This window comes from Monodon monoceros, unplaced genomic scaffold (genome assembly GCF_005190385.1).
Source record: "Monodon monoceros isolate NGI ecotype Baffin Bay Population unplaced genomic scaffold, NGI_Narwhal_1 Super_Scaffold_16, whole genome shotgun sequence".
NCBI classification, from domain to species: Eukaryota; Metazoa; Chordata; class Mammalia; order Artiodactyla; family Monodontidae; genus Monodon; species Monodon monoceros.
The window spans coordinates 18482108-18505108 of NW_021703772.1; the positions used below are offsets into that span (position 1 = coordinate 18482108).

Here is a 23001-nt window from a genome sequence, read left to right on the forward strand (position 1 = left end):
GGTGGACAGGATGGGGATGGGGGGATGGGGACTGTAAATCTTCCCGGAGCAGCTCATTCTCCAGCCTTCCTCCTCTGTTCTGACGCAGACCCTTTTCCAGAAACTGGAGAAGTGACAATCTTGCTTTCCACTCGGGGTCTTCCAGGGAGGGCCTGCCTTAGCTTCAGGAAAGTTCTCCTGCACGGGCTTTGGCTAACTTCATGCGCTCTCTGTTCTTCCCTTTCTTCCCTCCCAGGACTCCTCACTGCTCCCTCTCTGGCCCCTCCTCCTCTCCCTAACTAGGGCTTGGCATGAATGAAGGGGGCCACTCTAAACACCCGTTCCCAACTCCATACTAGTTTCCTCCTGGCTTTTCATCCGGACATTCCACACTGTAGGTGAAAAAGATGACACTGCACAATCTACCCGCATACAGTTCCTGGTGTGTTCACCACCTTTCCTTTGCTAATTGGTCTTCTCTCCTTCTCTCTAATCTCTCCTCTCCATGCCTTCGAGTCCCCTGCATGGTTCACTACCATCTGTTGACCTTTGGCCATTCTGATTGGCACCAGGGTCTCCCAGGCCCTGGCTATGAGACTTTCAACTGCCAAACACGTTGAGCATTGTCAGCTTGGGCCCTCCCTTGGCTGTGCTCTCTCCTCCTTACCCCCCATCCTTCAGTGCAGGCCTCCTGCTCCGGTCACACATGCCCCAAGATTTAATGGTGGCGCTTGCTCTGGTCACTTGATTGGCACATGGCTCCTTAGCCCATGCAAGTGGGAGCCTGATGTTTTGAGAGAGAAGCATGCCTGCCTATCTTGGAGACTGAGGCAGAAGATGGCTTTGGGGATATTGACAGAAGGATGGTCAGGATGACAGATCCCTGCCTCAGTCTTCCCACACTTCTCTTTCTGAGGACAGGCACTGTGGACCTAGACCCGGAGACCCAGCTTTCAGATCTGGTCCTGCCACCTCACTAGCCATGTGACCTGGGGTAAATTCCCTCTTTGAATCCCAGTTTTCTTCTACATATAATGGTCATAACAGTAACCTGGGGCTTAGAAGTTTAAATACCAAAATGAGATAGGGTGCTTTACACATGTGACATATTCTGCAAGTATCCTGCATCTCTGCCATCTTCACTATTTCTGGTCTTTCCTCATTTCTACACCCCAAATCCCACCCTCCTGTTTCCCATCCTCCAAACTCTCCTGCCTGCAGCCCTCTTGTCTCCTCAAGGCCCCAGCCTCCCCAAGCCATGCCAATATCCCTCTATCCCTGAGCTAACATCTCAGGCTTCAGGAGTGCCAGGAACCTTAGCATCACCCTGTCTTGCCGAGCCAGACAGCAATCCCAGCCAGGATACAGCCTTCTTCCCTCTGTAGCCAGGTCTTGGCTGGACTTCCTCGAGAACCCTGAAGTCCTCCTGCTGTTGATCCTAACCAAGAAAGTTTTCCATGAGTAAGTCTGAGCAATGCTGAGCTGCCTGCCCAACTGACCTTGACCAGGACCTGTCACTAGGCAGGGACTGGTGGAGGGCGGGCAATAGGAAGAAGAGGAAGACAGACTCACCCAGTCAGTCCCCCAACATCACCAAAGCAAAGCCCCTCCCTTGCCAATCATGTTGGAGGGGCATAGTAGTTAAGCATGTGGTTCTTTGCAGTGGGACAGACCCAGGCTTCCATCCCTGCCTTGCCACCTCCTATCAGTACAACCAAGATGCTTCATTTAATCCCTCTGGGCCTCAGTTTCCCTAGGGTTGCTGTGGGACTTAAATGATATATCAGAGGATACAATAGCATATTGCCTACCACACAGCAGCATAGTAGCTATTCGTATTATTACGAATTATCGATACTACTAAGAATTATTACCAATTAATCATAATTATAAACCTGCTCTTGGGGCAAAGATTTTACCAGCATGAAAAAGTTCTCAAATGTGACTTGCTGCAGCCCAACCCTCTTCTTGTTTTAACATGACTGGCAAAAGGCCCCCCAGTCCAGTCCCGCAGCACCCAGGGTCTTTTCCTCACCCCAGGCTTTCAAACATGCTGTTCTACCAGAGCAGCCTGGAGACCGTCCTCCCGGCCTCTGGCTAGGTATGCCCAGCCAGGGCTCAGCTCTGCCGACCATGCCACCCGGATTACAGAGGGTCTGGGGAGCTCTAGCATGATGTCACTCTCCCCACTTTGGGGGACAAGAACAGGCTAGGAGCCTCTCATCTTCAGAAAGGCCAGGGCTGGGCTACTCTCCATACAATGGACAGCTCCCCTTCCCTTTTCTCTCTCCTCCCTCCAGAACTTAAGAGGTAAAATGCCTCCAGAGCCCAAGCCAAAAGACTGGGTCCTGAGTTCTGGGATGGACACGACTAGCTGTTTGTCTTTCAGCTAGTTAGCTAGTGATGGCCTCTCCCTCTGCTCTGGACCACAGTGTCCTCACCTGTAAAAGGCAGCCTTTGCACCTGCGGTTCTCTGTGGTCCTTTCTGACTCTAAACAAACATTATGACACCAAGCTCCTTCTCAGCGCTTCCTCTCTCTGCCCAATATCTCTCTCCTCCAACTTGTATTCTCATCAATCTATCTATTGTGCTTTTATTTATGTGCTATTTTCAGTCCCCTTTGCCCCCGAGGGCATCAGAGCAAAGACCCCCAAGGAGTCCAATCCTTCCCCAGCTCAGAGCTCTGCCAGGATGGGCCCCAGCCCCTGACCCCAGAAGGGTGCAATGAAAGCCTTTACCTGGCCAAGTGCGAAGGCAGCGAAGAGGAGCCAGCCTTGGCCCTCTGTGTCATTGAAGAGGAAGGTGGGCAGGGCGGGGCTAGAGAGACAGTGGAGATGCTGACAGAGGGAGGCTGAACCCCTGCTCCAGCTCCTGACACAGCTGCACCCTGCGGCCTTCTTTTCCCTCCAGCTTCTGAGTTCCTTCAGGATGCTAGAGCCCCCAAGTCCCACTGTAACCCGGGTGGCATGGTATGCCTCCTCCGGGTGGCATGGTATGCCTCCCCCTAAGCCCCCAAGGATGTACCCTATATGACACTACCCAGCTGGAGTGAGAATTCCCTCTTGAAAATATCCAGGACAGACTCAGTGACCCCAAGCTCTTTGCCATCTCCTCCAGCTGCAGCCCACTTCCTCAGAATTCTGTTTCTTTCTTTCTTTTTTTTTTTTTTGCGGTATGCGGGCCTCTCCCGTTGCGGAGCACAGGCTCCGGACGCGCAGGCTCAGCGGCCATGGCTTACGGGCCCAGCTGCTCCGCGGCATGTGGGATCTTCCCGGACCGGGGCACGAACCCGTGTCCCCTGCATCAGCAGGCAGACTCTCAACCACTGGGCCACCAGGGAAGCCCAGCATTCTATTTCTTAAGACTCAGTCTGCTGAGGCTCTGTCTTCAGCCTAGAGAAGAACTGGCTTGGGGCTGAGGAAGTCAAAAAGGAAGCCCAAACACTGACCCAAGGAGATTCTGCCCTGGCCTGCACCCACATCTGTCCCAGCAGGACCCTGAGCACCAGGCCCAGTCTTGTACCCCTCCCCTTCTGGCCCGGGATGCGGGCATAATCCACCCCTTCACACACACAGGCTGGGGCCCCAACACTGGCCTAAGCATCCCCCTTCCATGCCCTCTGAACTTCAGACACACATGGCCCATGCACTTTCTGTACCAACTCCACAAACCTCTCAACTGCTAGTACCACCAGACCCCCGCACAGCCCGTACGTGCACACGCACATGCACACGGGCGTGCTTGCATGTGGATTTTCAAGCACTCACCTCCATACATGCCTAGGAGCCCCCAGCCCTAGCTCTACTCCCTGATGCTCTGCACCCTGTTCGTACTTGTCCACCCACTGGCCTCCTCCAACCGGCCTGGTGCTGACCACACCAGTCTGCCCTAGCAATGGACTGTGAGGGGTTCTGACCCATCCCCTCAACATCGTAGCACACCAGGGGAGCTGGCCTCATCCTTCAGACATGCGCACACCTGTAAGAGGCTGATTAGGGGTCTCCAGTCTAAATGATCAGAGCCGATGAAAACAATTTTCCCAGGAAGCCTCCCTCTACAGGGAAACTAGGAGGGTTCCCACTATGGAATTCCCAGAAACGCCTGGGTAGGGCTCAGGCTTTGCTTACCAAATGCTGACCCTTAACCTCTGACCTTCTGTGGGGAGCCTCTCTACCTTGACACCCCTTTCCCTGCACGTTCCTCTTGATGGGCACTCCTGGGTCAGCACAGCTGAGAAGCCAGAAATGCGGGAAGAAGGCTGGATGAACAGGTACCTCCCCGGTGTGGCCCAGGTACCCCTTCTCTACCTGTGCGCGGCCCTCCCTGCCAGGCTTGGCCCCCACCTCCCCATTACCTCCGACCTGCAGCACTGTGAGAACAGCCTCGCAGGAGGCCTGGCCCCGCTGGTTCTGCGCCCTGCAGCTGTACACTCCGGCATCCCGCGCCCCGCAGCTCCGCAGCCACAGGCAGCTGGGCTCAGGGGCCGGCGCGGGCAGGAGCTGCCCATCCCGGAACCAGCTGAGGCTGGGCTGGGGCGTCCCGCTCACCACCACCCGGAGCTGCACGTCGCTGCCCGCAGACACCGCCGCGTCCTTCAGGGGCCGCAGGAAGACTGGCGCCCCGGCCCCCGCCCCTCCGCCGGCCCCCACTTTGGCCCTCTTCGGGGGCACCCCGGGGCTGGGGGGTGCCCTTGTGCCCGCGTCCTCGCCTCGCGTGCCCCGGGCTTTCTGCATGGTCTCTGCGAGTTGGGCTGGGGAGACGCTGGAACCGGACGGCCACTGGGCCACCCGGGGGATGTTGCCCTGGGAGATGAGTCCTGGGGGACCGGCGCCCTGCCTTCCTGCTGCCCGCCCGCCTTCGGCCTGTGCTACCCAGAAGGTCACCAGGGCGGCCGCGGTTGCGCCTCGGGGGCTATTTTTAGGCCCCCCGGCTCGGGTTGCCGAGGGAGCTGTGGAGGGAGGGGGCAGCAGAGGAGGGGATTTGGACTCCACTCTGCTCCTTCTCCCCCTCTAGGAGCCCCCATCGCCTTGGCTTAACGGGGTGCCCGAGGACGTGTTCCAAGCCCCCTCCCGTGGTGTGCCCCACCCCCCCAGCCACCCACTCATGGAGTCGGGTTACCCTTGGGCTCATTCCCATTTCCCTTCCTCCCTCCTCTCAGGCCCCTGATTCCCAGCCCCACGCGGCTGGGGGAGAGGGAGAGGAGGTCCTGGGTGAGACCTCTGAGAGGCAGATGGGCAGGCAGGCCCAAGTGGAGGTGAGCAGACCCTGGGGAAGAGGGACCAGTGGCCTCCCCCAGCCTCCAGGACAGCCGTGGTGAACAGTAAGACCTGGAGCAGGGAGTCAGGTGGACTGGCTCCCTGCCCTTACTTACTGGGTGACATCAAACCTCTCTCAACCTCCAAGTCCTCATTTGTAAAAAATGGGTAGTTGTATAGAGTTGCAACAGGCAGAAAAGAGTGGGAAGGATGTTCCAGGCAGGGGGAACCGCGTGACCAAAATCAGAGCATGATGAAAGTAGATGACGTGTGCTAAGGATCAGAGGACTTTGGGGACTTCCCTGGCGGTCCAGTGGTTAGGGACTCGGCGGTTTTATTTCCGAGGGCGCGGAGTTCGAACCCTAGTTGGGGGACTAAGATCCCGCAAGCCCCACGGCGAAGCCAAAAAAAGAATCAGAGGAGTTTGGAGGGATTGAACCGCAGTGCGGTGAGGTGAGTGGAGGTGAGAGGTGGGGCCTGATAAGAGGACCTTTGCTTGCTAAGGTCTCTATCCTGATGGCTGATGGGGGCCACTGCAGGTCGTTAAACAGTAGGCTAGTGTGGTCAGAGCTGTGTTTTAGAAGGATCCCTCTAGCAGCCACAGCTGTGGAGGGTGGATTCGAGATGGGAGATGTGGAAGGCAGTTAGACCCATGGTTCTCAAAATATGGCCTCTGTTAAAAATACAGATTTCCAGGCTCCACTCCCAGAGGTGCAGGTTCAATATGGGGCGCTGGGAGGGCTCAGGAATTGGTACATCAGTAGCCCAGTGACTCTGATGCATCTAAGAGTTGTACCTTGAGAAACATCAAGATAGGACATTACAAAAAAAAAAAAAAAAAAGGGCTTCCCTGGTGGCGCAGTGGTTGAGAGTCTGCCTGCCGATGCAGGGGACACGGGTTCGTGCCCCAGTCTGGGAAGATCCCACATGCCGCGGAGCAGCTGGGCCCGTGAGCCATGGCCGCTGAGCCTGCGCGTCCGGAGCCTGTGCTCCGCGACGGGAGAGGCCACAACAGTGAGAGGCTCGTGTACCACCAAAAAAAAAAAAAAAAGATAGGACATTACTGCTTTTAAAAGTCTAAGTGAGACTTTTGTGATGAGACAGTCTGTATCTTGACTGGTTGTAGTCATATGAATCTACACATGCAATAAAATTGCACAGAACTAAATGCATGTGCTCACACACACACACACACACACTGAGTGCACAAACTGGTAAAACCTGAAGAAGGTGGGCTATATCAATGGCAATTTCCTGGTTGTGATATTGTACTATAGATGTTACCATTGGGGGAAAACAGGTGAATGATATACAGGATCTCTCTGTATTGGGTTTTTTAAAAAATATTTTTTTATTTTTTTATTTGGCTGCGCCGGGCCTTAGTTGCAGCTTGCGGGATCTTCATTGCAGCATGTGGGATCTTTTAGTTGCAGCATGTGGGATCTTTTAGTTGCAGCATGTGGGATCTTTTAGTTGTAGCATACGATCTCTTTGTTGTGTCATGTGGGATCTAGTTCCCTGACCAGGGATTGAACCTGGGCCCCCTGCATTGGGAGCACAGAGCCTTAATCACTGGGCCACCAGGGAAGTCCCTTTGTATTGTTTCTAGTTCACATAACTGCATGTGAATATACAATTATCACAAAATAAAAAGTTTAAAAAGATATTTAGGCGAGAGAACCAGGCCTGACCTTGAGCCCTGAGGGATGAAGCCTGGGAAAGGCAGGGGGGAGTCAAAGGAGGAGCCGGGAGTCATTAGATGGAGAAAGGTACTTATTCACCCCCCACGCCCCCCACCCCGTCATTCTGGGAGGCTCAAGTCAAAGTGTGCTTGTGTCTGTGTGTGCATGGAGAGGGCAGAGAAGAAACAATTTAAATACTGAATTATGCCTACAGGGACCAAGAGCCTGGAGGAATAAGATCTTTGGTTTTAGTTTACATACATTAAAGCTTTTACTCTTTGTGATGTGCAGTTCTCCTGGTTTTGACATATGCAGACAACTGTGCATCTGCTACCCCAGGACCATACAGGACAGTCTCATCACCCTAAAGATTGGCTGGAGCATCCCCTTTGTAATCAACTTCGCCCCCTCCGCCAGCCCAGGCAACCACTGATGCGGAATTGAATTCTTAAATGTAAATTGAATTCTAAAAAGTAAAAATGTGGGGGAAGACATTGTAAGCAGATGGAACACCAAGACCAAAGGATTCAAGACTGTTTTTAAAAACCAATAATCCAAAACTTCCTGCCACAGTGCCTCAAAAATTTACATGGAAAACAGTAGGTGGTCTGCAAATAAATGTTGGCTGGTTGGCTGGTTGGTTGAATAAATGAACTGTATGGTCTTGATCAAGTCACCTAACATCTCTAAGCCTCAGCTTCCTCATCTATAAATTGGGGGTAACCCAACTCAGGGTTTACTCATTCATTCAACAAACATTTTTGAGTTCCTACTGTGTGCCTGGTACTGTGCTAGCCGTTAGGGAAATAGCAGCAAACAAAACAGACGAGGGTTCCTGCCCCCATGTTGCTTATATTCGAGGAAGGAGACAACTATAAAGAAATGATAGAGATCATTAGAAGAATATGAGTATTGTGGGAAAATGGAGCAGGATAAGGGAGATGGGAGTGTAGTGGGGGACTTGCTCTTTCAAACAGGGTGATGATGGGAATTGGCCTGGCTAGGAGCAGTTGAGCCAATCTTGAAGGGGTAGGGAGGCAAACGGGGTAGACGTCTGGGCAAGACTGCTTCAGACAGAGGTGGGATATGCCCTGTGGGCTCCGGAAGAGCCAGGAGGCCAGCAGGGCTGGAGGGAGTGAGCGGGGAGACTGGAGAGACAAGAGGTCGGACAAGCAGCAAAGGTCAGATAACCTAGAATCTTGTAGGCCATGGCTTTTTCTTTTTAAAAAAAAAATAAATTTATTTATTTATTTATGTCTGCATTGGGTCTTCGTTGCTGCACGCGGGCTTTCTTTTTAGTTGCAATGAGCAGGGGCTACTCTTCCTTACGGTGCCCAGGCCTCTCATTAAGGTGGCTTCTCTTGGCATGCTGGCTTCAGTAGTTGTGGCTTGCAGGCTCAGTAGTTGTGGCTTGCGGGCTCTAGAGCACAGGCTCAGTAGTTGTGGCTCATGGGCTTAGTTGCTCCGCGGCATGTGGGATCTTCCCGGACCAGGGCTCGAACCCATGTCCCCTGCATTGGCAGGCGGAGTCTTAACCACTGTGCCACCAGGGAAGCCTGGCCATGGCTTTTTTATTCCTAGTGAAAACAGAAGTCATCTCAGAGGATTTTGTGAGCCAAGGAATTACATGATCTGACGTAGGTTGTTGTGATGGCTTTAAATTAGTATATTAAATATTAAAATGAGTATTAACTATTTAAAAGGGCCTGGCACAGAGCCTGGAACATGGCTTGTGCATCTTCTGTTTGAATGTCCATAATGGCGGCATTCACTGAGGTGCGGGCAGGAGTGTGTGGGTAGGGAGGGTACAGGCCCTTGCAAGTCGCGGACGCCCTCTCCTGGAGGAGCCTGCACTAGCTGTGACACTGGAAGCCCTCAGGCCCTAACCAGGGCCCTCACCCAGAGCAGCTGGCTGCAAGGCGCTCATATGTCCCTCAGAATGGCCCCACAGTGCCCTGTGGCCTGGCACCAAGCTGGTGTGTACTGCCAGTCTGCCCTGCCTTGCAATCACAAGCCTGTGGTGTCATGGAAAGAAATCCGTGCTCTGGAGGCCAAGGAGCAGGGGCCCCAGTACTCCTCTGCCAATGATACGCTGTGTGACCTTGACAGCTCACCCCACCTCTCTGGGCCATGGGGAGTTTCCTCCAAGTCACAATGATGCACCATGTGCTTGGCACATGGTAAAAGCACACTGTTTGTTGAATCAGTGAATGAAGTGGGGACCATCAGCCTTTCTGATAAATACTTAATTTAGAGAAAAGTAAATAAAAGGGCTCAGTGGGTATTCACTCAACAAGTATTTAAATATTTGATGGGCACCTTCTCTGGATCAGGCCCTTTTCCAGGCACCAGGAATGTAGAAGTGAATAAAATGAATGAAAATCTTGCCCTTGGGTAGCTGACATTTTAGGTGTTGAATTAAAGGTCTATGATATATTTGCATATGTGTCCTGGTCAGGCTTGTGGTCAGAGGAGGAATGAGGGAGGCGGTGAATGGGTGGAATGATTTGTCTCCAGGGAGAGGGGTTGCAGGGTAGCCAGAGTGGACAGACAGGGTAGGAAAGTACCCACTGACACCTCAGTTCTTGGCTTAGGGACCTATTTGCCTCCACAATCCTTCCCACTCCACCTCCTCAAGTGGGGCCTGAGTTGGTCTGGAACTGGTCCCCCCGGTCCAGTGCGAAGCTGGTTAGCGCTCTCTGAGCCCTCTCATTTCTCAGTATTCAGAGTCTTTTTTTTGTTTTTTAATCTCTGAGTAGAGTGATTTTGGTTTTCTTTTAATAAATTTTGTATTTCCTAGATTTTCTAAGAAGAGTTTGCAATATTCTGATTACAGATTTAAAAATAATCATGCTGGTATTGCATTTTTATTTGTTTTCTCATGGAGTTTCACATTTTTTTAACAACACATGTAACAACTGGGTTCTGTTCCATAAGAACTGTATTACCTATTTCACTCTGAGCTGCTAGAGGGCAGGGTGTATTTTATTTAGCTTAACTTTCCTCCACAGTACTTTAGAAAACAGTCTATATGCTCAAAAAATACTGAATCAAACACATATTAAGACCTCATCTGTTACTCTCTATTTATACGGTTGTACTGTACAATTAAACAAACATCATGCCGCATTAAACCTTTTGTTGCTTGTATTCAAAAGTAAAAATAGGGCTTCCCTGGTGGCGCAGTGGTTGAGAGTCCACCTGCCGATGCAGGGGACACAGGTTCGTGCCCCGGTCCGGGAAGATCCCGCATGCCGCGGAGCAGCTAGGCCCGTGAGCCATGGCCGCTGAGCCTGTGCGTCCGGAGCCTGTGCTCCGCGACGGGAGAGGCCGCAACAGTGAGAGCCCCGCATACCGCAAAAAAAAAATAAAAAAGTAAAAATAAAATACTTCCAACTGCATGATTTCTGGTTTAGTCACACACCCCACTGTCTTCTGGTTAGGCTCAGGAGGGCAGAAGGTCCAGAGGTGCTGTGGGTAGGGTACAGAGGAGCAGAAGACAGGACCGAGGGCTCAACCCCACCTCATATGCTCCCACTGGAGCACCACTACTTTGACCTTCTAACTCCCTTCCCCTTCCCCCATGACTCATGTCTGAAGGAGGTAAAACGCAGCAATGCCAAGGGTGAATGAACACCTGGTGGTTGCAGAGTCTTGAAGGAGGAGATGCCAGTGTCCCAAGGAGCAGGGAGAGGTTTTGTCACAGCGGTGATGGGGTGCATGTGTGGGCACGGGGTGAGGGCACACTGAAGGTCTGGTGTATGTGTATGACCACATGAGACCCAGACCCTTTTTGGTTTATTTTTGTCCATTCTCTGGGAGCCCCACATCAGTCTCCTCTGCCCTAGATTCCCGGGTCACTGCTCAGCTCCTAAGGAGAAAGACAAAGCAGAGGGCTTAGAATCTCCAGACTCTCCAGTCCCAGGAAGGCTCTGCTCAGAGAATGCTTTCCCCTGGGCCTCCCCTCTTCTCTGAGGACAGGTGGATAGCCGTCACAGGGGCAGATGTGTGCCAAGAAGGAAGGACTTTCTGACCTTCAGAGCTGTCCCAGCTAGAAGGGGCTACCGAGAAGGCACTGTGTTCTCGGACCCAGAGACATTCAAGCAGAGCCTGAGGACTGCTCATCAAGGTGTGGGACAAGGCTGGGGAGGGGATTTCCACATTGTAGAGGTCATTGCTTGGGGGACTCTGAGGTCCGGATCTGAGAGTCTAAAAGTCCTACACTCTCTCCTTCTTAGTGACCAGTCTGCACATAAGCTTTTTTTTTTTTTAAAGATTTAATTTTATTTATTTTTGGCTGCGTTGGGTCTTCATTGCTGCGCGCGGGCTTTCTCTAGATGTGGCGAGCCGGGGCTACTCTTCTTTGTGGTGCGCAGGCTTCTCCTTGTGGTGGCTTCTCTTGTTGCAGAGCACGGGCTCTAGGCACACGGGCTTCAGTAGTTGTGGCTCACGGGTTTAGTTGCTCTGCGGCATGTGGGATCTTTCCAGACCAGGGATCGAACCCGTGTCCCCTGCATTGGCAGGCGGATTCTTATCCACTGCGCCACCAGCGAAGTCCCTGCACCTAAGCCTTTTATGGGAAGGCAGGGATGACTCTAAGACCTTCTCTGACCTCTGTGTCCCTTTATCCTTTGTGGGGTAGGTGAGCGCATGGAACTCATTCAGGGGAAAGAAGAAAGAAGTGAGAGGCTCCGGAGATTACTCACAGATACACACACACCACCACTTATCCACTCGGGCCCACCTCACCCAGGTGTTTCTCTCACAGGGAGACTAGCTCTGATTCCAGCGCCCCCAACAAGCTCGAGGTTAAGAAGCCCCTCACCCGTCCCTCCTCCTTGATCGCACTGTGCAGACACAGAAAATGCTACTTCTAATTTCATTTGGGGTTCCACCACCAGTTGATTGGGGGCATTCTGGGGCCTGCAGGGCTCACTCCGTTGGAGAATTGGGGGGAAAGAAAGGGACATTAATCACCAGTGACGGGTGTGGACATGGGGTATAGCCCCAGATGCTCCCAGGGCAAGGTGAAGGATAGCATACGTCAAAGAAGGGGTCCTTCCTGGAGGGAGGGACCACACAAGCTAGAGGGGGAGCCTGGCAACTCGTGAGCCAAGGCCACACCCAAGGAGGGGGAGAAAGTGCCACCAGAAAGGCTTTGGAAGCTTCTGGAAAAAGCCAGTTAGGAATGGCACACTAGGGACTTTAAGAGTAAAACCCCATTAGAGTTATTTCACCTACAGACCATCCCAATTTATCATGTTTGTGATCTCTACCCTCTTCTCACCTCTAAAGTGTAATCCCTTAAATCTGAGGAGTGGCTGGAAGGCTGAGACCTATGTGGATCCATCAAGCTTCCTAAATCTCTGGTCCACCTGGAATTTATTTTTTGGAAGGAGTGAAAAGACAGACTGCTTTCACTCCTGCTCTTGCCCATGGCTACCCAAATGCCCCCACGCCCTATATTGAATAATTAAGGTTTCCCCACAGAAACCTTTAACGTACCTGTGTTAATGTTTCACTCCATGATTTCCTTTTTTTTTAATATGTCCTACCTTCCCCTCCCATCTTCCCAAATTTCCCTTTGGTATTTTAATTGAGATTGTATTGCATTGAAATTATAAATTAACATAGGATGACTTGACATCACATCTTTAGAGTGTCGAGTCTTCTTCTCCAAGAACAAGACAGAGCTTTCTATTTTTCTTAATATTGTTATTTTTCCTGAATCTGGCTTTGAGCTTAAAAGATGCAGGTTTAGTGGGAAGAAAGTGTAAGTTTCTTTAGGAAAGGGACCGAGGGAGCCCTACTTCAGAGCCAGTCTGTGGGGTCAGTCCTGGAACTGGGGCCTAACGAGAGGTATCTGTGATTCCCCAACCAAAGCCCCCTGCCCAGCCCCCTCCCCCATATGCTACACACATACAGCAAGGCTGGGAGGCTCTGGGGACAGAAGGGGTGACAGGCCCCGGGGGACAGTCTAGCTGGGCAGGAAGGCTGCACACAGTCCATCTCATGAGGTGGTGCGACGGGGCCCTGGGGCTCCCCAGAGGAGACCTGGCAGTCAAGACAGCAGAGACCATGCTAGGCTTGTGCTTATCTTTTTATTGTTTCTGTCCAGAGCCTCTGCAGCAGGGGAGGGGGAGGCACAGGGAAGTGGGCACCCCGGCCACCTGCCTGAGACCGCTCTCTGCCTCTCTCCTCTCCTCTCTAGCATCTCGCCCACCCTCTCTCCTTCTGAATCTCCTGCTCCCACATCTGGCACCTTCGGGGGTTCCCTCTTGCAGCCCCTGCTTTCTAAGCCCACCCTGGGAAAGGAATGGGCCCTGGGGTCAGTCTCAAGCCCCACGGTCTCCGCAGAGGGCTGTGTCCCTAGTCACCTGCCCGGCTTCCTGAGGATGCAGCCCTTTCTGACTCAGGCCGGGGAGGGGGGGTGGGCGAGGTCCATGGGGCTTGAGCCTGACCCTGCGGGGTCCCTACACCCTGCGCTGGAGTCCTCTCCAAAGCCAGAGGCTAGAGCCTGAGGTCACAGATGTGGGAGGGGCAGGGTCACTGCTGTGCCTTGTCTCCATCCCGGCTCTGCCCAGCACACTACAAGGGCAGCTGAGGGCCAGGCTCACTCACTTCCAACATCCACACCTCATACAGCAGGGGGCTCCCTGTGCCTGGGAGGGTTCGGCCACGTCCCCTGTGGGGGAGGGCTGGTCGGTGAGCAGGGGTCAGAGGCTGTGAGGGGAGCGCTGTGTCTGGGTGTGCTGCCCTGGGATAGAAGGAGGTTGGCTTTAGGAGGCAGTGAGGACAGGGGTGAGGACGGTCTCTGATGGCAGAGGGGTCTCTGGCTTTAGAGCACCTCGTGTTGCTGCTGTGTGGCCTCACTGACGACCTGGAGAGGAAGAGAAACCCAGTCTAACCCAGTGCTGGCCAGAGAACGGAGCCATGGCCCCGGGCCACCTCCACCCCAGCACAGCAGGATCCCCTCTGCCCCCAGGCAGGAGCCTGAACCAGCACAGCTGGTGGAAAGCACCTGGCTGACAGCCCCCCGGAAACACCCCAGAGGCCCCCGCCAAGGGTAAAGGGGACTAGGCAGACCACTTACCTCCCCATCCCGGGTCTCAATGGTCTTGATCATCACTGTCTTCTTGGTATGGACCTCAGAACCCCTTTGCTCGGGGCTTGTTTCTATAACAGATCCATCCACATACTCAGCCTGACCAAGGCCACACCTGGGCTCTTCCTGTGGCTGGGAGTCCTTCCCTGGTCCCACTGGGCAGAGCCCGGAAGACGCCCAATCCCTCAAGATGGGTCTGTTACTTTTTCAGCAAAATGTCCTCACCTGTCCTTAAGCCCAGCACCCAACAGGTGGCTCTGCAGACCCAGGGACCTGTCCCAGGGCTGGGATAAGGTCAGGAGCCAACAGATATGCTCCGGGTGCAGTGGGTTCAGGGCGGCAAGGGATCCCCGAGGCCCAGGCCGCCCAGCATTCCCACACCCCCACCCCCCAACACACACACCTCCTCGCTCCCTCTACACCCCTGGCTGCAGGACAGCCCTGCATGAATTTGTACCCTGACGGGACCCCAAAGCCCAGAACCAAGATACTCTTTTGGGGGACCTCATGGTACCCAGCCCCCTTAAGACTCCAGGTGAGCAGTTTGATGTCTTAATGAAAGAGAGATGGAGAGGAGTCAGTCACTGGTTCACGGTGCCCTTGGCCAGTCACTTGTCCCTCTGTGCCTCAGTTTCCCCACTGTTAAATGGTAACGATGGTACTTTCCCTATAATGGCCCAGAATTATTGGCTTGTAAAAGCATTGAGCGATTTTAAATGCAAGGCTCACACTTGGTGTCTGGATAAACTACTAACTGAAAAGAGATGTTCTGAGTTTTATGGGAAGGGTCAAATTTAGGTCCTTGGTATTATGAGTTTGGTGTTGGTGAATCTCCTTAGCAGGCAACCAGCATGTGATGAACATTGTAACTCGGTGAAGCACAGCGTGTATTTTTTCCTGATGAAAATGAACATCGAATATATAAAAGGTTTGATCTAGGAAAGGCGAAGCTGCCAAGGACTCCAGCTTGCTTTCCTAATGTATTATTATAGCATGTTTTTCTGCTCTCTGGGGTTTGGAAACCACTCGATCTGCATATTACTAACATCAGAATGGCAGAATGCCCTAGGAGTTCGTTCTTTTAATTGTTTGGCTTTGCTAAGGTTTGGCTTCATTTTTTAAAACATGCACCCAACGTCTTGCTCCAGCAAACTGGAGGTGTTCAACAAGCAGCTGGGGGTGGGGGCGGGGGGGGGCGGGGGGGGAGTGCTTGGCAACTTGCCAAACAGACAGTGAGTGGTGGGTGCCTTGTAACCCAGGATATATGGTTCTAGATGCTCCTGATGCCTGGTCCCCAAGGACACCCCTGGTACCTTGGAGTTTGGGCATATTAGGAAACAGAAACTAGTGGCCATTCAATACTCCCAGAAGGTGCAGGGGACATGGTCATGCAATACAATACCATGAAATAAAATAAAATTAAAAGCTCCCTCTGTTAGAAGGCGCCTCTACCTAAACTCCCCCGTCCTCCTGTAGCAGCCCCCTTTCTCTTCCCCAGACCGCAGCCCTGTCCCTACGGTTCTATCCTCCCCTCCTGGCTGGCCTTGGGCAGTGCCCACACTGGACTCCTATCCCCTGCCACCCCAGCCTCCACTTGCCAACATACACTCACCTCGGAAGTTGAGGGCAGAGAAGGTCTGGTTAGGGAGGTTGATCCTGAAAGGGGAGAGAACAAGCCCCCAAAGGGTTAGGACCCTCCATCTCTCTCTGTGACCACCCCTCAAAGCTTGCCCTGGTCCTCTGTAAACACCATCCTCAGCTGTTCCAGTTCCACTGACTTCAACACTGCTCGGGGCATGGGGCCAAAGGCCAACTCCAGCTGTCCCAGGAACTGTCCCTTCTGGAAGGATCACCCATTCCATCTCTGACCTGCTGGTGTGACACCAGAACCCCCAACCCCACTGCACCCTCCATTGCACCAGGATTTGCTTCTTGCCCTCGGCATTGCAGGGTGTATCAACGGCAGCTGTGGGTGACATCCACTGTGTGTGCCCACCCTCCAGGCAGGCTGGGAACCTCTGGCCCATTCATCTGAGGGCAAGTCCCAGGAGCTGCCACCCCCATTTATGCCTAGTGCAGATGTTATTCTACAATATCTGAAATCTTTCTTTGTATAAATCTGTATCTAAATACGTCTGCTGATCTTTTTAAACTTCAGATTTTATCATTTTTGTGAGTATCAATGGGCATCATTTTGTTGAGTAATTGACCTGTTATTAATTGATGATAAGTTTACATAGTGAAGGGGCTTCCTTGGTGGCGCAGTGGTTAAGAATCCGCCTGCCAATGCAAGGGACACGGGCTCGAGCCCTGGTCTGGGAAGATCCCACATGCCATGGAGCAACTAAGCCCGTGCACCACAACTACTGAGCCTGCGTGCCACAACTACTGAGCCCACATGCCACAACTACTGAAGCCCGTGCGCCTACAGCCTGTGTTCCACAACAAGAGTAGCCACCACAATGAGAAGCCCACGCACCACAACGAAGAGTAACCCCCGCTCGCCGCAACTACAGCGGCAATGAAGAACCCCCGCTCGCCCACACGCAGCAATGAAGAACCAACGCAGCCAAAAATAAATAAAATAAATAAATAAAATAAATTTATATTTATGTGAGTTTTGATCAGTGTCTACAAACATGTAACCACCAGTCTAAATCAAGATATAGAACATTTCCATCAATCAAGAAGTTTCCCTCGTGTCCCTTTCTGGTTGTAGGTTGTTTTCTGTGTCTAGAGGTGATTTGCTCTGAGAATATCATTGTGTCTTTTCCTATGAGCATATGTGTGCGTATACATGTGCATGTGTGTGTGTGTGCACCCTCTGAGCACGAGTCTCTGCACCTTCTCTCTTAGCCTATCGTGTCCAAGCCCCTCTGTCTCTATTTGTCTCTATCTGGCTCCTCCCTTTCCTTCCTCATCATTCCCCCCGTGCTTCCGTCTCTCTCTTGACCGGCAGTAATGGTTTATTACTGGTTGCTGAGTATGGTTTTATGCTGCTGGTTCTTAATTCTGAAGATGGATGTGGGAATACTTATACTTCTCTTTTTATAAAAGCTATTAATTAAATCACTTTTTACCCAGGTGGCCTTGGTTAATTCTCTGCAATTAGCAGAGTGGTGGACTCGTATAATATTGTTTCCAGATCTCGTGAAGGTGATCCCGAGCCCCGCTTCAGGGCAGGAATGGGCCCCCAGCACCCCCCAGGAGCCCACGGCCAGCCCCTGCCTTGCCCCTCACCGGCTCTCCTCGCCCTCCAGCAGCTTCCGGTAGGTGGCAATCTCCACATCCAAGGCCATCTTGACATTGAGCAGGTCCTGGTACTCGCGCAGGTGGCGGGCCATCTCATCCTTGAGGTGTCGGATCTCCTCCTCCAGGCGTGCGATGTTGTCCTGGTAGCCTCCGGCCTCACTAGCAAAGCGTTCCTCCAGCTCCCGCATCTGCCTCATTAGGGAGTCGTTCTGCAGGGGAGGGGCGCCCGGGTCAAGGACAGGCTGCAGTGGGGCGGGGTGGGGGGGGACACTCGGGGCCCAGGATGGAGAGAGGCACAGCCTCGGGGCTGGGAGGCAACCCCAGATGGCCAAGTCTAGGGCTTGTCAAACTCTTCTGAGCCAGGGAACTATGAACTCAAATGAAGTCTCATGTGGAAACTCAGAGAACAGAACTGATACAAGGGAGCATGACTGTTCGGCCTCCTCGCCTCCATGCAGGAGTCCCATGATTCCTGAGAGCCCCATTGGGAATCCACCTATCTTTTTTATCCCTGTGGTAGATTTGAGCAGACAGAGACTCTGTGATGGGCCCGAGGTCACAGAGTGTGAGCTGCAGACAGGAAGGGCTAGACCAGGCAAGGTGGGCAGGGACTCACAGTGCCCTTGAGGGCGTCGATCTCGCACGTGTAGGACTGGATCTGGTGGCGATACTCCATCATCTCCTGTTTGGCCTGGCGTAGCGCATCATTGTTCTTGTTGGCTGCCTGGGTCAGGTCAGACACCTAAGGGCGAAGAGAGGGTCCCTGAGATGACCCGGACACAGGTAGGGGTGGGCAAGGGAGCATGGAGACCCCAGGATCACCCTCCTCCCCAAAGATGGAGCCATAGGAAGTACCTCCAAACTGGGATTGAGGGGGCCAGAGGGGCCAGAGTCCCACCTTTGACTTGTACCACTCCTCAGCTTCCGAGATGTTCTTAGCCGCGATGGTCTCATACTGAGCCCGGATGTCCCTGAGGGCAGCCGTGAGGTCTGGCTTGGACATGTCCACCTCCACCTGGACCTGCTGTTCCTGAAGCTGGGCTTGCAGCTCACGGATTTCCTGCAGGGTACAGCTGGGCTTCAGTCCCCGACCAGGCCCCACACGTATCCTCACACCCCCATTCCCGGAGCCCAGCACCTGCCCTCCCCTTCCAGCTGCTTTCACAAGGGCATACCTCTTCGTGCACTTTCTTAAGGAACGCAATTTCCTCGTTGAGAGATTCGATCCTGCGCTCCAGGTCAATTCGAGCTAGAGTGGCTGCATCCACATCCTGGTGAAGGTCAAGTGAGAAGGAGAGGGTCACTGATCACCCGGTCAGGGCAGAGGGAGACCAGGGGCGACACAGAGGGGACAGAAGGGGTACGGCTGCTGGGGGACCAAAGAGGGCTCACCGCTCGGAAGGCAGCCAAATTGTTCTCCGCTTCTTCTTTCAGCTGAATTTCCTCTTGCATCCTGGCAGAGACAGGCAGGAGGACAGACAGTTGGTGGGCATAAAACTGGCAGTGGAGAAGACTGACTGGGGGCTGCCCAGGGAGTGGGCTCAGGACAGAGAAAGGAGGCCTGGCTGCTGGATAGAGACAGGAGGCCCCGCCCACACAGGGAGGGAACAGGAAGTGGCCCAATCTCTGCCCTGGAGCCACACCCTGGAAATCTATGTCCCCACCAGACTGTGACCTCCCTGGGATTAAGAACCATGTCTATTTTTTTGTGTTTGTTTTTAATATTTATTTATTTATTTATTTTTGGCTGCGTTGGGTCTTTGTTGCTGCACACGGGCTTTCTCTAGTTGCAGGGGCTACTCTTCGTTGTGGTGCACGGGCCTCTCATTGCGGTGGCTGCTTCTCTTGTTGCGGGTTTCAGTAGTTGTGGCTCGCGGGCTCTAGAGCGCAGGCTCAGTAGTTGTGGCGCACAGGCCCAGTTGCTCCGCGGCATGTGGGATCTTCCCGGACCAGGGCTCGAACCCCTGTCCCCTGCACTGGCAGGCAGACTCCCAACCTCTGTGCCACCAGGGAGGTCCAAGAACCATGTCTATTTTATCCACCTCTGCGTTCCCAGGCCCCAGGCCCAGCCTGGCCCACGCAGGTGCTCATTTAACATTTGTGACCTGGGTAGTGGGCCAGTGACTTGGCTCACTACATTTGCTGCCTGTACATACTGGGAGCCTGGTGGAGCCCACCATCTGGTCCTCCAAGCTTTCTGAGGGCTGCGGTCCCCACCCACTCTCCGCTTTCCTCTAGCTTATCGCTCCCTCCTGGAAAGCTTCAGCCGGGCCCAGGGGCCAAGATGCCCTCTCTACCCCCATCCGCAGGGCCTAATCACAGATGAGCTGAGAGCTACTGCTGGCCCCAGATTTCCTTGTCTCCTACCAACCTCCCCTCTCCCTCTGACTGCACATGGGCCTCCTTTCTCCATCCATGTGCCTGCCCAACCCCCAGCAACTTAAGATGCTTTTTTAGGAAGCACCTGGTCTCCCAAGGTCTCCCGTTTCCACCCCATGATGTCCCCAAGAAAATTCCTTGTTTGCAGACTGCGGGCACAGGGGAGAGACCTGGCGTCCCTCTCCCCTCCTGGGGGGACACAGGTAGACGGCCCTCTCCCTGGGTACATACGACAGGGTGCTGACAGCTGGACCCAGCCCCAGGCCTAGCCTCCCGCGCCCAGCCCATGGAGAGGGGGGTTCTGGGAGCGCTGGGTCCTCACTTGGCCTTGAGCCGCTGCAGGTCGTCCAGCAGGTTGTCCCGCTCGACGTCGACGCGGGCGCGCTGGTTGGTGAGCACCTCCACCTGGCGCCGCAGCTCGCGCAGCTCCTCCTCGTAGATCTCGGCCACCCGCGTCGGCTCCCGGCCCTTGAGCCGGTTCACCTCGGCAGCGAGCGCCGCGTTCTGCTGCTCCAGGAAGCGCACCTTCTCTATGTAGTTGGCGAAGCGATCGTTGAGCTCCTGAAGCTCCACTTTCTCGTTGGTGCGCGTGGTCAGGAACTCCTGGTTCACGGCGTCGGCCAGCGAAAAGTCCAGCAGCTCGCCCGCGCCGTAGGAGGAGGGCGCGCGGGGTGCCCCCAGCCGGCTGGCCCGCAGCGACCCCAGGCCCCCGGCCCCGCCCGACGTGCGCGACACCTGGTACACGCGGGATGTCACCGAGCTCGAGGAGCCCTTGGTGCCGAAGCCCGCACGCGGGAACACCGGCGAGCTCAGCGGGGAGCCGAGCGGGAAGCCCGGGACCCCGCCGAAGGTGCGGCGGTAGGAGGACACGCGCTGGCTGGACGAGTAGGCCTGGCTCATGGTGGCGGCGAGGGCGAGGCTGGGCTGCGCTGCGCGGAGGAGGAAGCGGTGGGCGGCCGGCCGGAGAGTGGCTGCGGCGAGGGGAGACAGGGCCCCAGGCCGTCGGCACTATTTGTATGCGTCCTGACATCAGCCCCCGCCGCCCCTCCCCTGACAGCTGCAGGATCCCGCTGTCCTGCCAGGAAAGGACGGCCTCTGGCGTGGGGGCAGGGAGGCCAGCTCCCCCGCAAGAAGCCTTCGCCCCTCAGCCGGCGGGTGGGGGCCCCCTGAGGGGCGTGGGAGAGGCTGGTGGACCTAGGGGGGCAGAAGATGGGCAGGCCTGCCAATCGCCTCACCCAGGGCTCAAGCATGTCTGGAGCCCCCAGGTAGGCCCGCCTGCCTGCGGGCAGGGGAGAGAGCAGGGGAGAGGCTTCCATGTAGTTTGAGGGGCTCCTTTTTGCTGCAAGCAGACACTTTGGGTCATTTCCTGAAGGGACAAGGCCTATTTCCAAGAAAGGCTCCAAATCACCTTTTTTTCTAAAGAGTCTCTGAAAGTGGCGAACATTTAGGAGGGCTCAGGCAAAGACCCCGAGCCCACTAGCCAGGCCTAGAGGCGGAGGGTCTCTAGACAGGCAGGGAGGATGGGGGGGACCAGCCAGGGGCACTCAGCCATCCCTGCCAGAGCCCGCCTGCTCAGGTGTGTCCACTAGCCCCTGAGTTCCAGCTCCCAGCCTCAGTTTCCCTCAGAACTAGTGAAGGCCCTTTTCCTCCCCACTCCAGGTGAGGGCAGGGCCTCAAGTTTATAAACAACAGGGTGACTTCCAGAAAGGGCCTGGTAGGCTCTCAGTTTCCAATTATAACAATTATAACATAACTGTACACTCTCAACCCCGCACCACCAGCTTCGCCTGCCTTCTGCCCGCCTTGAGCCCTCCCCCACCCCCTCTCTGATTCATCCCCCTCCTCACACCACCCACGCCCACGCCCACACACACCAGGGGTTTGTGTTTTGTCAGGAGCCTCATGTCAACCCAGCCATCTCCCTGGCAGCAACAGCTGCCAACCCCAAATACCAGAGTTGGTATTTATAGAGGAGAATATATCAGTCCGGGAAACAAGTGCACAGGAGAGGAGCTCTGGGGGGTGGGGGCCAAGTACTTGAGGAGACAAGGGTGTCAGATGGCAGAGCAAGGCTTGGGGTGATGAGCCCCAATCACTTCCCACCCCCATAATGCTCCAAGCCCCCAGCAAGAATGGAGCCCTGCAGAGGGCTTGTCCATTGCTTCACAGGCCTCCTCCTTAGTACAAGGCACTGGCTGACCCCTAAGGACATCCCTATTTCTCCATGAATGCTGGCTGTCTCTCTGTACCTCCACCTGGCACTCTACAGGCCTCTTTCAGGCCTGACCCTTTTGGAAGGCAAAGCTCGAAAATAGAGGACTGGTCTTACCCTAGCTCTGCCATTACCAGCAGATGTAATTACAAGCAGGCAGGTCCTTCACTTCTCTGTGTCCTCAACTATAAAGTGGGGATGGTCAGCCTGGCTGTGTCTATTGTCTAGGGCTTTGAAGAGGCTCAGGTAACAATATGCAGATAATAACACCTTATGTATTCTGAGCACCCATTGTGTGCCACTCCGCTAAGCACTCCCCACCCATGATCCCCAATTCTCTGACAACCCTATGAGGTAGGAAGTAGTACCAGTCCCATTTTATAGCTCAGGAGGCTGAGGCAGTCTGACCCCAGAGTGGGTGTGAATGTGCCAGGTGAACTGCAAAGGGCTTTGTTGCTGCTGTATTTGCAAAGCCCTTTCACATTCAGTTTCTAATTTTTATCCTAGAGACTTGCTTATGAGGTGGGTGGGGAGTTCCAGGTATTCTTATCCAGCCTTCGAGTCGGTGCAAGCTGCTGTGTTCTGGTTATTTTTGTGTCTCGTCTCCCAAACTAGACTGTAGGCTCCTGGAGAATTTTGGAGATCATATGAATCCTTAGCACATCCCAGGCAGCACTGTCCTTGTTTTAGTTCAAAGTAGACTGCAAGCTTTCTTTCCCATCCCCTTATTTTGCTACACACACACACACACACACACACACACACACACACACACACCATGAGTGGACAGGTGACTCAGCTCCCAGTCAGTCTTATAACTGCATCCCTCTGACTGCAGTGATTGGCTCAAGGGGCAGGCCTGGACCTGAGCGGGGCCAATCAGAGACCTACCCTGGAATTTATAGATGGAACTGGAATTACTAAACTGGAACCTGTGGTAACCATGTTTCCTGCCCACCGGGGAGTTCTTTCTGGCACAGGAAGAAAGAGAGGTCAGCATGCCAGGAGAAACAGAGACACCTAGAGAGGAGGAGAATGCAGGGCTAGAGGTCCTAAATTCCAGTCCCTGGGGCCCTGGTTCTGCAGTTCTCCCCTCAATATTGTGAGCTTCCCCAGTGTCCTTCCTGGCTTTGGGG

At 54.0% G+C, this 23001-nt stretch overlaps 1 protein-coding gene across 1 annotated transcript; it reads right to left on the bottom strand.

The window, feature by feature from the left end:
- Positions 1-12999: 12999 nt before the first annotated feature.
- Positions 13000-20635, bottom strand: DES (desmin). Its single transcript, XM_029225866.1, has 9 exons — positions 19976-20635; positions 18667-18727; positions 18450-18545; positions 18173-18334; positions 17891-18016; positions 17263-17483; positions 15635-15678; positions 14011-14093; positions 13000-13797 (listed from the first exon to the last, which is right to left on the bottom strand). The coding sequence occupies exons 1-9, from the start codon at positions 20551-20553 to the stop codon at positions 13756-13758; spliced, it is 1413 nt and encodes a 470-aa protein (XP_029081699.1). The 5' UTR covers positions 20554-20635; the 3' UTR covers positions 13000-13755.
- Positions 20636-23001: the final 2366 nt, after the last annotated feature.